We start from the raw sequence: 16785 nt of genomic DNA on the forward strand, positions 1-16785 counted from the left end.
GGCAGGAGCTACTAAACCAGCAGCAAAGTTAAAAGCTTTAACATAAGGGATAGAGCGTAGATTCAGGTTACCCAATTCAATACTTTGCCTTCCAGACAAAAATTATAAGCGTAATGCAGTTTTTCTAGATTAAACTAATCCAAAACTGCAACCATATCTACGAGTGACACTTATTTATATCAATAGCCTTGCATCTTGTCTCTGTCTTTAACAAGTTGCTCATAGAGCATTATACAATACATGTTGAGTTTCCTTAATATGTAGTTTGCTAATATACAGTTCGAAGTCAAAAAAATGTATTTTATTCTTTATAAATGTTCCTAGCGTACCGATACCGAAAACCGATTCTTCCAACGCACACCTAAAAAAAATAATAAAAAAAAAACTTTGCTTCGGTCTAAGTTACGCATGTACACAAATGAAGGTTTTAAATGTTGTTATACTTTAGTTTATATGCTGTGTAAACTCTTTTTTTTATTTTGAACATTTAGAACAAATTCAAATTTATTATTCATAATTTTAGCTTATTTTAAAAATATATAATATTAATAAAATACTCGTTAAACATAAATACAATAAGAAATGTGTGATGTTTTGTGCTTTGGAAATACCACCGACGGACAGCTCGGACTGGGTGGTATCGAAGAGGAACAAATATTTTCCGCTAGACAAATTAAATTTTTATCCAACAAAAAAATAAATGAAATCAGCTCCAACTTCTTCCACTCCTTAATTTTAACAGAAGATGGCACGGTTTACAGCTGTGGCAGTAATGACTATGACCAACTGGGGCATGACAAACCCAGGAGGAGGCCAGGTGGCACAATTATGTTTTTTGTTTAATTTTAATTAATTAATTAATTATTATATTAGATTTGTGTGTATATTGCATTATGCTGCATTATGTTTATTCTCTATTCTATGGTATTGTAGCTGCTTCATTTATTTATAAGTCAAAAAAAAGAACAAACAAGTTTTAAATTTTTTGTATTATATTTAATATTTAATTTATTAATAAATGAATATGTTATGTATGTATTTGTATAATATGAGCCATACTTGTATTGTGTTTTTTCTTCATGGTTGTTCTTTGGTCTGACTGTTTTTTATGTTGTTAATTATATGATTTACCTTTCTATTGCATTCATTATATTTGACCCTTTTGTTTGTCTATTTGTTTTTTGTTTTCTCCATTGCAACATCTTTGTGGGTTGAATGTTTAAATAAATGTATTTAACATGTACATAGTTAATACAATGGTAATATCACTTATTTTATGCTCTACAAATCAAACAGTCTTTTAGTATTTAGTAGTATTAGTATAAGTATATAATAGACGATCTAGGATGTTTAATAAAGTATAACCATTTTTTTATTTTAAATTGAAATACAAATCTTATTATATTTTAATATATTTCCTGTGCCTCTTTTTTATGACATCATTATTAAATGACATTATCTGTGTTAACATTTTTTGTTTTCAATTTTACAATAAATTGTAGAATTTTGTCATGTATAACTCTCCTCTCCAAAGTTGGTTGTTTAATTAATTATAATCTTTTTGATTAATCATTGATTACAAATTATAGTAAATAATTCTTTAAGAATGATAAACTGTTTTTTTTCCATAGAGTTTATTGATGCCCTGGAAACAAAGACAATAGCAAATGTAAGAAGTGGTCTGCATCATAGTGTTGCCCTAACAAACCAAGGCCAAATATACACGTGGGGAAGCAATGAAGAAGGTCAGCTTGGAACCAACACTAAGGAAACCACGGCATCGCCTAAGTACTTTGCAGACATCATTATTTAATATGTTTTTAATGATATTGGATACTATGACATATGATATTGCATTAGATTTGTTTTCAATCAATTAACTTATGAAAAGAGATGTTTCGGAAATAAAATTTTACTATTTGTAACATTTTTTTCCCCAGATTAGTTAAATATTTCTCTGACATGGTGGTTGTGCAAATTGCATGTGGACACCATCACACCCTGGTTCTCACTGATGGTGAGTGCTTCTGAGGATGCAATCAAACTTGCTTTGTTTTTATTGTTTAAAATAGAAAATATTCTCATCCTGAGAATGCTTAATTCTCTCACCTTGATACAGCACGGCTGAGTGTTGGCTGAAGTTTTTGAAGGATACTGATGGTACTGTAACTCAAAACTCACAAGCAACAACAAATAATGATGTGACGTGAAAAGGTTGATGGTTGAGTGCATTGTAAGGAAGTCTTAATCAAACATGAGATTTACATCGTACATATGTTTGGTGTGTTGAAAGTGATGAGGAGGTGATGATGATGATGCTGGAGTAGTAGTGCATTGTAGGGTCCGCAGTTACAAGCTTGACGACGGTGACATGCCAGATCTGATTTGACACCATGCTGGAAGTCACAGTAAATTGAATGAGTAGGGAATGAAGGGTAAGAATTTTTCAGTAAATGAAAGAGGCAGATGCTGTATTGAACGAGGTGAGAACAGATTGTATATGTCCTGGTAATTTTAGCAATTGCTTCCCGTAGTTTCGTTACTTACTTGTCTGCCTATCTGCCATTTATAACAGTTTTCACTTCATTGTTTATTTTTTAACATATAAGAAAAGCCTGTTGAGTTATTTTTATTGCAAGTTTAAAAGAAGCAGAACTAACATAGTGGCAACATCCACACACAAACATCCAAACACATACACTCAGACAAACAAACAATAAAATAATGCCCATTCACCCACCAGATGGTCGTGTACATACATGGGGCAGCAATGAATGGGGACAGTTAACAGTTAACCCCAAAATTCACCCACAACCATCTTCTCAGCCGAAAGTAATTTCTCGTCTGCATGGCTTGCCCATCGCACAGATTGCCTGTGGGGCACATCACTCTTTTGTACTAACGGTCTCAGGGGCATTGTTCGGTTGGGGATTGAACAAGTAACTCTTCTTTTCTTCTTAGAACATTTATTTGATTTTGTAAACGTTTTTTAAATTAGAGCTTGTTTTGTTTTAATGTTTTGTCACTTATACAGATTAATTAAATAGTTTTTTTAACTTTTATTCAAATTTTGCTAAATCTTTTTTTGTGGGTAATTTTTTATTAAAATTTTTTGCAGATTTGGACAGCTGGGTGTTGGTGATCAATTAGGTGAACACTTTTCTTGAAATATGAATAATTTGAATTAATTGGTTATAAAATTAATTGGTGATGAATCGGCTTATCATGTTGTTTATCAAATTAACTAAATGATGAAGTCGATTGGTTGATTATATGATGTTTAACTTCATTAACCAATTGATCAGATGATAAAATGACAACATGCAAACAGGTCGAGTCGAGCCAGCTTTGGTGAGCATGTTGAGGTCTCAGGAAGTTGTCCATGTGGCATGCGGGGAGAACCACACCGCTGTTCTAACCAGGGTTTGCAATTCAATCCTAATGATGATTCAGATTTTGATGATGATGATAATGATGATAATGGTTTTAAGAGCTATCAGAATGGTGATGTTGATAATCATCTGAATTTCTTGCAATTTTCTTTGTTTCCTATCTATATTTCGCCATATGTCCGTCAGTAAATGTTTGTAAATTATCGTTTAGCAGCAAATACTTGTATGATTTTTGATGAATATACCATTATCATCCTTATAAATTCTTTCTTTGTTCATGATTATTATTATTATTTTGTTCTTTACAATGCAGCTCAGTAAGATGCAGAGATGCCTACATGTTATCCTATGCTTGCGATTAAACTTTCCTGCCACGAAGGCTGCACACTATCCACACCACATGACGCATGCACACACATGTACACACGCACAAGCACTGCACCATACACGTAGAATCGTCTTTGAGTTGGAGACAGACAGTATTCGAACCATGCCATTGCGTAATTAATAGCAGCACAAAACGTGGCACTTCTACTGACAACTTTGCTATTATCATTATATTGTCATCATGGTTGTCTAATACTGCAAAGTTCAAAACGTCTATATTACATTACACCCACTACGTTACAAATTTGCAATCATGACATCAGAATGGAGGGGTGTTCACCTTCGGAGCGGGCATGTATGGTCAGTTGGGCCATGGCAACACAAGTTCAGAATCCAATCCTAAGAAGATATTTGAGTTGATGGGCTTCGTTGTCTCTATGGTTGCCTGTGGGAGGTCTGCTTGCTTATCTTTTCTTCTATTCTAGAGTAATTGTTTTGTAATATAGGAGTTGATTTTAAAACTGGCAAGTTATAGTTCTGTGTTGTAGCTTATAATCTGAGCACTAAACAGTTAGTAATCTGTGTAGCTTGAAGTTTGTGTTTAGTTTGTAATCTATGTAGCCATTAACCTATGTAACTTTGATCTGTCTGATGTTGGATTGCATTTATTGTCATTTATTGTCTGTTTATTACAAATTTCTTAATATTGATATAGTTTAATCCAAAAATTTAACTTTCAATTTAGGTTGGGTCAAAGTTTAGACTATTTATGTTACAATGACGTTTGTATGAAATGACATTATGTTGTTGCTTGAAAGTTTTTTTATGCATAGTTTGCTGGAAGTAACATTATTATACGCTACAATCCAATGCACAAATACGTCTAATAATAATCAGAAATCACACGGTGGTTTACGTTGAGTCCAAGTCGAAAGTTTACACATTCGGCCTGGGCAGTAATGGTCAGTTGGGTAGCAACACTCGCTCCAGCTCAGCTGAACCAACCGTTGCCAAAAGTTTGGCGTTGAAAAAGGGCACCTTCGTTAGGTGCATATATGCTGGAGGCGACCAAACGTTCGTCGTCATCAGTGACTCACAGGTACATTAAATCATTTTTATTTATTTTTATTCTAATGATAGTAATAATATTTGTTAAAATAATCATTATTATTTATTATTAATTTTACAATTTCTCTTAGTATAATTCCCACTTAACATTCAAGTTTTCATGACACGCAGTCCAAGTACCCTCAGGTAGACATGAGGGTAGCACATCCGTCTCAACAAATTAGGACAATTAGTAATGAACTCATCAAACATCTATCTTCAAGCCACAAATTAGACGATGGCACAGAAAAGTCTGTCTTTTTCTTTTTCAACTTATTTTAAGATTTAAATTTAAAAAAAAAATGATGATGAAAACTTATGAAAGCAGTTGTAATTTAAATTTTAATGATATAAACTGCAGGGACATTAAGAAGGTCTTCTCATCAGTCTCCTGTTGGAATGCATCCTTTCTAAATAAGTATGCCCTTTAACTAATGCTCCTCACAATATTGAACCCATTGAATAATAACAAAATATTTATTTAATTAATTATTTATTTTAACTTTTACTTTACATTATTTCAATTTTTTTCGTTTGAATAATCAACGCAGGGAGAAGTTACACGAGTCCTGTGATAAGAAAAACCATGGAGTCGATATAACAGCATGTGAAAAGATGTTCCAAGCCATCTACAACTGCAACTGCGGAGCTGTTAAGGACCTTGTTAGTATTTTATTTTATTCACCCTACATGCTGGCATGTGCTGCCTATTCCTGCTGCATACTAACTACACTGATGCTGATCACGTTGTATGATGAGATCATGTTCCTTCCCCGTGTTGTGTGTATTGTCTTCCTAGTCTGCTAGGTGTTAGATGTTTGGGTGTTATTGGATATTTTGACTTTCTTAGATTTATATTTTTGTTACATAGTGTTCATTCTTCATGGATCCATGTTTTTATATTTTTGCAGAATTTTGTTAGAATATTCGATTGATTTGATGTTTCATTACAATATAAGGCCTTACATTTTTTGTAAAAATTTGTTGAATGTGATCTGAATATATACCGATAGATAATATATTAATATATCTATCTTCTTTGTCATCATTTTGAGGAATTAGTCTAATGATAAATAAACGAATTGGCCACAAATTTTCAATTGAACCTAGCTAAAAAAAGCTTTCAATAGACTGATTGGTTGCATGTAGCAAAGTCTTCATTGTACTGTGCGTTGGAAGCTATCATAATAAACTATAAACTATACTTCAATTACAGCTCCAGCAAAATGAGATGTCTCCAAAACAGAACATAGAATGATAGATATTTGTGTGTGTGTGTGTGTGTGTGTGTGTATTTTGATGTTATTGTATTGATAGCCTCCTTAAAGCTCATATGTGACGTGTACCTTTACAGGTAGATTCAACAGTTGAAAATTTGGTAGCGTCTCAGTTGGTAGCTGTTTATTTGGATATGGAAGCAATCAAGTGGGCAATATCTCTGCCGGCAACCTACTACTTCGTGAAAGTCGACCGATATCTTGACACTGTGATTGCACCATTCGTTAGGTCATTAAATGATGTCGATCGCTCCTTCCCTGGTATATTGGGTCGCAAATTTTTTTATTATGATTCATTATTCTATATTATTATTACAATAATTATAGTTATATTAATGATATTTTAATATTTGTTTTTTGATGTTGAGCTGTTATATCTCAATGATATTTCCTATTCATAATGAGAGGAAGTTAAACAAAATGATCTTTATTAAGTTAATATGGCTGGGGTTTTTTTTCATCTTTTGTATTTCCTCAAAAAAGTTATTAATTAATTAGTTATTAAACTATTTATCAATTATTTAAATTATTTATTAATTATGTATTTTTAAATTATTTTAATAAATATTAATTATTTTTCATTAAAAATAGAAAACTGGTGGCATTCGTGTATTTTAGAATATCAAATACATTTAATAAAGGTGGTTCTCTATTATGTGTGTGTGTGTGTGTGTGTGTGTGTGTGTGTGTGTGTGTGTGTGTGTGTGTGTGTGTGCATTAATTTATGCACATATATATATATATATATATATAATAAAATAATATAATTATATTAAACATTCTTTGTGAGTTTTGTTTTTTGAAATATATTTTTATGACGTTTATAAAGAAAAATTTAATTATCGTTGCACATTAATTCATCATTTTATGAAGGTTCATCATCTTTTCAACGTCATCACATTACATGAAATCTTATTTCAATGGAATCATAATTATAATCAATATCTTCCAAAAGGTCCTCAAAAATATAGTTCTTCCAGTTTTGAAAGACATAGAGCGCCTAGTGGCAAATCAAGTTAGTCAGTTTTGAAATAAATTTATTTTAAAAAGGATTAATTATTATTCAAGCCTAGTTGAGTTATATTTTTTTAACTGAAACTTTTTAAAATGTATAATGATGATCCATTTATACAATCTTGATAGCTCACGTCATGTGTGTCACTGTATTTCTCCAACTAGCAGCCATAAAAATGTCCACTACTGATTGTAACAGTTTATCTTTTTTTATGTTGAAAAATGTTGTAGGCTCGAATTACTCACTATTTCAATTTTTCTGTTAAGCTTGTTTCAAGTTAATTTAAAATGGCCACAGTTATGTTTTTAACTTTAAGTTATTTATTGTTTATATTTTTAAGATTTTTGTCAAATTCGAAATTTATTAAAATATTCATTTCAATAATTAAAATATTTTTCAACGGATATGAAAAGAATTTCCATCAGGTGTTAACAAAAAGACAGCTGATATATGGATGCATGGAGCTGCTGAAGAAATTGAACAATGTCGGGTTTCTTTGCGTTCACTTACCCCTTTTGCAGCATTTCAACCAAACCTTTTCAATTCTATACATTCTGATAATTTTAAAAAATTCACCTAAATTATAAAATTCACAAAGTCGGGATATAATATTGCACCTTTTTTTCATTATTTCACCACACTAATACTTTAAATTGTTCACAGTAGTATCTCAGTTCAGTGCGATACTCATTTGTGGTCTTTACATTTTTCATCTTCCAGGTTAACCAACTACGTGACAACCCCCTGGACTACACAATATTTTACATAGAAGGCCTTGATGACCACACCGACCTTGACATCGACTATATCATCTGGACTCTCAAAAATGTACTGCAAGTTTTTTTTTAATAATAATAATAGTAATGTTTTTTTATCGTTATAAAATTTCTTTTTCACTGTGTTCTTTCAGGTAACATTCGCTTCAGAAATCTATAAATATCCTGCTGATTACAAGGTTTTCATTAGCATTGATGATTGATTTTACTTTATATTAAAAATTTCATTATTATTTTTACTGTTATGGTTAGCATGGATGGACTTTTTCAAGTTAGGATGTATATCTAAAATGCTGTCTGTGATCAAATCATTCTACAATGGCACAAAAGGAATAGTGCAGTAAATTTGAAATCTTCAGTAATGACAACTAGTTTTCAAACAGTACATTGATTATTTTTTGCCTTACTTGACGGGTATGATGAATTGTCAACAGTAACTTTCCTGACTGTTTGGAAACATGCAGCCGTAATTCCTCTGTTGAAACAACTGTTGTTGGGTATAAATGTATTAAAAAAATTTAGACCAGTGTCCAATTTGTCGTTTGTCTCAAAAATTTTGGAACGAATGGTGTCGTCTCAGTTTTTGAAATATTTGGAAGGTAATAATTTTTACCACCAGGTTAGTCAGGATATAGACGACACCATTCGACAGAGTCGACTTTGTTGCGCGTTTTATCAGATCTTTTTGAAGCATCTGATAGTGGAAATGTTTCTTTGTTGACACTGCTTGATATGAGTGCCTCATTTGATTGTGCTGATCATGCAGTGCTCATACGTAGGTTGAATTTTGGTTATGGTGTATGTGATTTGTTGTTGGCATTTTTTGAGTCATATTTTTATAAACGTACCTATCAATTATATTATAATAACATTTTGTCAAATGCTGTTGATATGTTGTCTGGTGTCCCACAAGGGTCTGTGTTGGGTCCGCTTCTTTTTATGTTGTATACAGCTAATATTTTAGATATACCTACTAAAAGAATTTAACTTGAAAAGTTATGCCTATGCTGATGACATTTAGGTAGTTGCTGTCTGGCCTGTATGTGAGTTGAATAATTTATTTGACAAGTTACAAAGTTGTTTAAATGCTGTTGATGTTTGGATGGCTCAAAATGGATAAAAATGAATCAGGATAAAACTCAGGTCATAACAATTGGTACCTGGCAACAAACGTCTAGGATTGGTGTTAACTCCATCAAAATAGGGGATGGTGATGTTGGTTTTGTTAAAACAGCGACGGTGTTGGGATTTACATTTGATGTAAACTTAACTATGAAGATGCATGTTCAAAACATGGTTAGATCATGTGCATTTCAATTGCGTATGTTGAATCGTGCAAAAGCGTTTTTGAACAAAGCAACATTATGTACTGTCGTCCATTCATTTATACATTCAAGGTTGGACTATTGTAATGGTTTACTCAATGGAATTGCTAGGCGTGAAATTTTTATGCTCCAAACGATTCAGAATATGGCTGCTAGAATCATTGTTGGTGGGAAATGGTTTGATCACATGAGCCCGGTACTTTGGGATTTGCATTGGTTGTCTGTTCATAAAAGAATATGGTTTAAAATATGTGTTTTGGTGTATAAAAGCATGAATGGGTTGGCACCACAATATTTGTCTAATAGGTTTCTGTACAAATCAGCTATTGGCTAGAGGATTGGTCTAAGATCAGATGATTGTGATTTATTAGTGCAGCCGATGACAGCATTGAAATTGGGGTCTCAAAATTTTGTGGTTTGTGGAGTAAAGGTGTGGAATGAACTTTGCGTGATCGCAATTTGTCGTTTTATCATTTCAAAAGGCAGTTGAAGACATTCATTTTCCGGAAATAGGTTCGGAATACTTGGAGAGCGCCTGTGGGAATCTTTTAATAGGCGCTATATAAATCATCCAATAACTATGACGAATCTCCTGGATGGACAGGATACCTGTCTGATACCAATGTTCTCTCACGTCCTGATCGCTCCACTGTATATACAATGCTGAGAAAGCGCCGAAGATATTCATGGAAGATAAAAAGCATTCCAGATGTAACACTGTATAGAGAACTGGCAAACAGCTGAAGATGTTTCTGCAGACCGCGGCTAAGATTTTAAGATATCAGCAAATAAGACGTGAATCCTACGGGGGTCGATACTAATTCATGGGAACGCCTGGCTGAATTTTGTCCAGTGTAGAGAGCACTCGTACTCGAGAAACATGAGAAACAAGCCAAAAGTAGGTCTTCCTAATAATCAACGACGCTGCCTGTGACGAACGGGAGAGGTGGTCAATGATAGTAACTGTAACTATTGTTGTTATAATTATTATTATCAATTATTAATTATTATTTATTATTATTATTGTAATATGGGTTGGCATTTATAATGATAGGGTTAGGGTTGTTTTGATTAGTTTAAAATTTATTTTTTGAACATTCTACCAGATGAAAACAGTTCCATTCTGCGACTACCCCTTCATATTCAACGGCATGTGCAAGACGAAACTGCTGCATGCCGACTCCAAAATTCAAATGGGTGTTCGTTTTTTATTGTTTTGTTTTTGTTTTTTTTATTATTTTTTTTATTTTTCGGTTGGTTATTTAATATTGTTTTAAATAATTTTCTTCCGTATGATATTTATAATTTGCTTATCTTTATTCATTCTTCTGAATTGGTGTTTATTGAATTGTAATGTGAATTGCTCTGTGAATTCTCCTTTCAGAATAGTTCATGATTAACAACGGCTTGAGCCGCTCATAATAAATTATTATGCAACATTAAATTCTAGAAAAACGTGCCTATATATGGTTTGTGACCATTTTCTAGAAATTATCTTTTTACCATTAATGGTCAAATTGTTTTGAAACTTATTCTACAAATTCAAAAACTCAACCAGCCAGCAGCCAACCATACATTGGCCTCTACATAGTGCACTACAAAATAATAATACCAATAATAAAATAATAATAATAATAATGAGCAACTTGTTTTACGTTGGCTGAAGCGTAAAAACCGCGATCGACAGCACGCGACACCACCTGGTGATGAATGTCTGGTAACATGTTACAGGGAGCCGTCAATGAAGCTCAGCAGCAGAACTTAATGAGTTGGTTCCTGCCAGTCAATCCCCAGAATCCCACTTTGGACATCCTCGTTTCCAGGAACAACATTGTCCAGGATACCTTATCCCAGCTATCCAAACATGAGGACAAAAGTTTCAAGAAGCCATTGAAGGTAAGATGCATCTCATTCATTTATTGTCCTATTTTCCCGACTCTATACTCCATTGACATAAATAATAATAATAACGTTTTTATCATTATTTTTATTATTGTTGTTGTTATTATTATTATTACTATTATTGTTCATGTTGAGGGTTTTGACTGCTTATTATCGTCACGAATTATGTTTATTGCTGATAACCGTGCGTTAAATGGCTTGCAAGATCCTGACATTACGTTGGGGTATGTATATTGTGTTATGTTTTACTGTAGTAAGTGGGGCATGTTACGTTGGCTGCGTTATGACGTCTTATACTCTGTATGTAACATTACTTCTACTACTTCATCTTATGTTACATTACCTGTTATATTGGATGTTATATTGCGATTGCAGGTGATATTTCTTGGTGAAGATGCATTGGATGCCGGTGGTTTGAAGAAAGAGTTTTTCATGCTGCTGCTGAAGGATCTGTTAGATCCCAAGTATGGGATGTTCCTCTATTCTGAGGAATCCCGACTCATTTGGTTCAACTCCCATGTATGCGCATGTCCCGCTTCATTTCGTTCTAATTCATTTTGTCGCTTTTACTTCGTTATTGTCAGGATTGTTAATTTCAAAATATTTATTTGGTTTCTAGAAATATAAATTATTATTTTTATTTTGTTAATATTAATTTCATTATTGTTTTTATTGCATTATTATTAATTTTGTTACATTTATTATTGTTGATCACGCTGAGACTATTAAGACACAATTTTAACAAGTTTATAATCTCGCTTGTACGTCAGTACATACATTTGTGGACCTTCCTGTCTTTATCATTTCTAGTTCATATCATTTCATATCTTTGTTAATGTTACTATTCTTTATGTTTTGTTGAATTTGGAGTAATCTTTATTGCTATCGCCTCTAATTTCGTTCTATCAATGACTTTTTTTTATCTCACTTATCCGACTTTGAGGTAGTGTAACGGTTAAAGCACCTGGCTCTGCTGTTGCACTGACCAGGTTTGAATGCGAAAGAGATCTTGCCTATCACATTCAATCTGCATGTGATGCGTGTATTCACGTGCATTCGCGTTCGCCGCCTGTGTGTGTTGATGATTGTTTGGGACTAAGTGATGCAATTAGTTGGAGTGACCGACTTGACTATTACTTACCTCTGTGTTTCTTCAACCAGTCCTTCGAAGCTAGCGACATGTACCGACTGATTGGTGTCATTTGCGGACTTGCCATATACAACAACAACATCATCAGCATCAACTTTCCTCTCATTTTATTCAAGAAACTTCTCAACAAGTTGTCGTTGTTGTTGTTGTTGCCGTTTTAAACATCTATTATTGTTGTTATTGTTGTTGTTATTGTTAATATCATTGTTATTTTGTTATATTTTTTACAATTTACATATTTTTTTCAATGAGTTTTGTTGAAATTTTAGACAGTTCACCACAGAAGTCTTGTGATTTTCATAAACAATATGGCGTAAGCCGTCGTTGAACTAATAAATTAATAAATTAAAAAAAATTAATATTAATTACGTTTATGTCACATACTTAACTGTTTTTTTGTACGCCACATTTTCCATTATATCGTTGCTGCGCTGCTGCTGCTAGCATAACACGTACGATCATTTTAAATTAGAAGTTTGACATTATTATTGTTATTAGCATTAATATCAACGTTCTTAGTGTGTCAGCATGATATTTAAGAGCCCATAATAAAAACATTATATATAAAAATCTCTATATGATAATATATATATATATATATAAGACCGTGGCATGTATGATAGTTTTAAATCAAATCTTATCCTCTGACAGACCTGCAACTTTGGAAGATTTGAAAGAATTGCAGCCAACAACTGCCAGGTTGGTGCTTCTGCTTAGAAGACGTATTGAAGAGCTCCTTACATTATTTTCCTTCATATTCATAAAAATTTGTGTGTTAAAAACATTAGTGTATTTTTAAATATTTTCAAATATTCGTATGTTTATAAAAAAAAAAATCTAGATTAATAAATATTTGTATATTCATAGGAAGGTTTAATTTGGGAGGATTTGTTTATTTGTGCTGATTGAACTTGTAATGTTTACTTTTCTGACGTCTGTCTATTAATATTTTCTTTGAAGTTTCAAGAATGTATTTTTGCTGTCTACAATTTATCATCATCATTACTACAACCGCAATAGTTATCATCACCAACAACACCATCATCATCATCATCATTGCTACTGTTGTATCTTTGCTGTGTTTGCAATTTTTGCTCACAAATGATTGCACCTTCTAATGTGCTATTTTAGCATGCTGCTGACTTTATAAATTCATTTGTTGTTTGCAGATCTATTTATAAGTTCCTTCTATTTGATGTTGTTGTTGTTTTGTTCTATTTGATGCTGTTTTTTCAGGGGACTCCAAACTCTGCTGGACTACAAGAATAACGATATAACCGAGGTCTTCGCCTTAACATTCGAGGTTGCAACAGCAATGATGATGATGATGATGATGATGATGATGATGATGATGATGGTGATGGTGATTATTCTTGCAGTTGTAGTAGTAGTGATGATGATGATGACGATTGTTCTTGCGCTGTAGTAATGATTGCAAGGTGATGATGGTGATATTAATCGCGGTGATGATATGTTGACTGCATCATGTCAGATGGTAATCTTTGATTGTATCAGGTCAGATGATGATCTGTTCTTGATTGATTAATTGATTGATCGATTGCGTTGTAACATGTTGCAGATCACAAGAGATCACTATGGTAAAGTGCTAACAATACCACTGGTTGAAAATGGGTCTTCAATAGAAGTGACCAATGAGAACAAGTCAGTCGTCTGGATGATGATGATGACATTCTTAATGATGATGAGCGAGTTATAATGACTCTACTAATGATTCTATTAAGGATTCGATTGTATAAGGACGCTTCTTTCCTTTCATTATTCTTCCGGTACTCTGGATCACTTCCCTCTTTTTCAAATAGTTTATCCTCTCTCCCCCTCTACCGGACAACACCTGCAATATCATTCTAAATTTACTTCCTGTTAGGAGTCATTCTACTTTATTCTGCTCGCAACTCTCATCTACCTTAACTATTAATCCTAGTGTGGTTCAAGGATCCGCCATAGGACCTTCAACCCTTATCATTAGCAATTCCACTTTGAAAACTCACCACAGTTCTAATAAAATTTTTTAAATGTGCTGGCACCCAATTTGTCATCCTATCATCTAGCACAAACACCACCGTCCGATAAAGAAATGATAAAAAGGAAATGATTCACTTGATTTTAAAATAACGAATGATCCAACCCGCCAAATAATGTGAATCACGTTCATCTGCCTGCACTAATATACAACATATCAATATTTTCGACAACAGGGAATTTTTTCACTATACAGTTTCATTTTTTTTTCCATTTATGCAATTATTCAATTATATCATAATTGTTGTGTAATATTATTTATTTATTTGAGCGCAGGATGGAGTACGTAGATGCCTACGTTGATTACATCTTTAACAAAAGTGTTCTTGACCAATTCACTGCATTTTCACATGGCTTCCTTAAAGTTTGCGGAAGCAGAATTCTCGTCAGTTCAACACTTTTCTTCTTTTTTCGTTCTTCATTCAATTTTTCCCAATTATTTACTTGCATTTCCAAATAATTTGTCTTCGGTAACTGCTGATATGTTGAAATTGATTATTAAGTAAATACGTCCTTTCCTACCCACCAGGAGCTCTTTCAGCCGTTAGAACTGCAAGCGATGGTCATAGGCAATGAAAACTACGACTGGGATGAGTTGGAAGCTGTAAGTGAAGATTGTCACGATAAATTAAGTGCTGCTTTAATTATGATGATAGCTTTGTCTGATTGCCTCTGATGGCAGTGATGATGATGTTGATGCATTTATTAACTTCATTTTATCAACAGTGCTACATAAGTTAATAAAATTATTATTGGATACGCTTAAACGACATCCAACAGAACGCCGCCTATAAGAATTACGACAAAAATGATGAAGTCATTAAATTCTTCTGGCAGGCATTTAGGGAGTTAACATTGGAAGAAAAGAAAAAATTCCTATGTTAGTTACCCCGGCTTCCTTCTAAAATGCTCACAATTTTTAATTAATTTGAGGTACATAATTGTTATAACAATTACGAGCTATTTATAACAAACTTAACGTACGCCAGTATTCTTGACTGGTTGTGACAGAATACCGATACACGGAATGAAAGCAATCAAGGTTTGTCTGCTGGTGCACATGCGTTTGCTGTTTTCGTTTGTCTCTCCTTAAAAATTGTTTATGATGGTCTCTGAAAAGACCGTTTAGTTGCTGAGTAATAAACTAATTCTATTGGTTAAATTTAATTTACTAATGGGGCGACCCACTTTAGCTGACCATCCAGATGATGGGGGGCAGCTTAGATTTACTGCCAGTTGCACACACGTGCTTCAACATACTCGATCTGCCCAGGTCAGTGTATCTGAATGGTGCTGCGTGCCTGGTCTAATGTTATTAGTGTGGTATGATGTTCAGTGCGCAATTAAATTGTTGACTATAGCCAATGATTAAGTATTATTGCTGTGAGATGTTATAGAACATTGAATGTGGACTTTCGAGACGAAATTGAATCATTGTGTGACGTTCTAACTTCAATTAGCTTATAAAATGTGTCAATTAAGGTATCAGACGAAAGAAATTTTAAAGAAGAAGTTGCTGCAAGCCATTGAGCACACCCAAGGATTCGGACTGGTCTGACATCCACGAACTAACGAATTATATCAATTTATTTATAATTATTATTAAATTTAAAAATATTTATATTTTTTTAATCTCTTTTTCATCATCCGCGTTCCGTTGAATACTTTCTTTTAAATTGATTCGTGAACGTTTGATTTTATTTTGCGAAAATATTATACATCCGTATTTTTAGGTCATTTTAAGAAACAGCACTATAATTATAAACGAATATTTAATAACAATTATAAACACTGATGGCAACAATAAATTAATTTATAAACCAAACACGCATTTCGATTGTTAATGGCATAATATGATTTATATGTGATCAATATTTAACTAATTTATAATTAGTAACCAGTTAATTATACGACTGATTGATTAATTAGTTAATTAAGTGAATAATTAATTTAATAAATAAATAAACGATTGAATAATTGATTGATGAGCTAGTTTATTTGAAGTCTGACACACTCCTTTTGTGTCCCATTTCCAAGCGTTGCTGATGCCTCGTCTTTAGATTTGTAACTGAAATTAACAAATGTTTTTGAGTGACAACACGAATATACTATGTTGTTAGTATTGACAAACGTTATCAGCATGCTATTTGTTTAACAGTTCTTAAAAATAAAATGTGGCGTATGTAATTACTATAAGCATTTAAAGATTAATTCTAAGTTTTCCCAAGAAGATCAAATTAAGTACTTTCACTCAAACAATACATGGATGTATCCAGTTTGCGTTTTCAAGAAGGTGGTGCAGTTTGTCGTATTGTTACATTTTTCCTGTGCTAACTTACGGCTCTGTGTCCTGGACGATTTCTAAAGAAATGGAAAAAAAGATTAACGCTGCTGAGATGTGGTTTTTGAAAAGAATTATGAAAATTAGTTGGACCTCTCATACTTTGAATGAGGATGTATTAAAACATTCCAGT

The 16785-nt window shown here is 32.9% G+C and overlaps 1 protein-coding gene across 1 annotated transcript; it reads left to right on the forward strand.

Annotated features, from left to right (window-relative positions):
• Nucleotides 1–400: 400 nt before the first annotated feature.
• Nucleotides 401–16339, forward strand: HELRODRAFT_114744 (hypothetical protein). The gene is made up of 28 exons (XM_009028261.1): nucleotides 401–817; nucleotides 1632–1788; nucleotides 1941–2017; nucleotides 2744–2939; nucleotides 3119–3150; nucleotides 3332–3423; nucleotides 4043–4173; nucleotides 4617–4818; nucleotides 4959–5077; nucleotides 5188–5244; nucleotides 5378–5489; nucleotides 6181–6373; nucleotides 6695–6761; nucleotides 6977–7106; nucleotides 7839–7955; nucleotides 10326–10422; nucleotides 10955–11115; nucleotides 11497–11640; nucleotides 12283–12404; nucleotides 12923–12970; nucleotides 13508–13574; nucleotides 13851–13933; nucleotides 14588–14696; nucleotides 14841–14915; nucleotides 15092–15191; nucleotides 15301–15353; nucleotides 15505–15584; nucleotides 15794–16339. Exons 1-28 carry the CDS (start codon nucleotides 583–585, stop codon nucleotides 15867–15869), a joined length of 3132 nt encoding a protein of 1043 aa, XP_009026509.1. The 5' UTR covers nucleotides 401–582; the 3' UTR covers nucleotides 15870–16339.
• The last annotated feature ends 446 nt before the right edge of the window (nucleotides 16340–16785 follow it).

This window comes from Helobdella robusta (genome assembly GCF_000326865.2).
Source record: "Helobdella robusta unplaced genomic scaffold HELROscaffold_54, whole genome shotgun sequence".
NCBI lineage: Eukaryota > Metazoa > Annelida > Clitellata > Rhynchobdellida > Glossiphoniidae > Helobdella > Helobdella robusta.

Excerpts from the sequence above, each read along its gene's own strand:
- HELRODRAFT_114744 (XM_009028261.1), top strand. The coding sequence starts at position 583 with ATGTGTGATGTTTTGTGCTTTGGAAATACCACCGACGGACAGCTCGGA. Across the intron at positions 2,018-2,743 it reads CACCCTGGTTCTCACTGATG|ATGGTCGTGTACATACATGG; the intron begins GTGAGTGCTTCT and ends TTCACCCACCAG. Across the intron at positions 5,078-5,187 it reads TTAGACGATGGCACAGAAAA|GGACATTAAGAAGGTCTTCT; the intron begins GTCTGTCTTTTT and ends TATAAACTGCAG.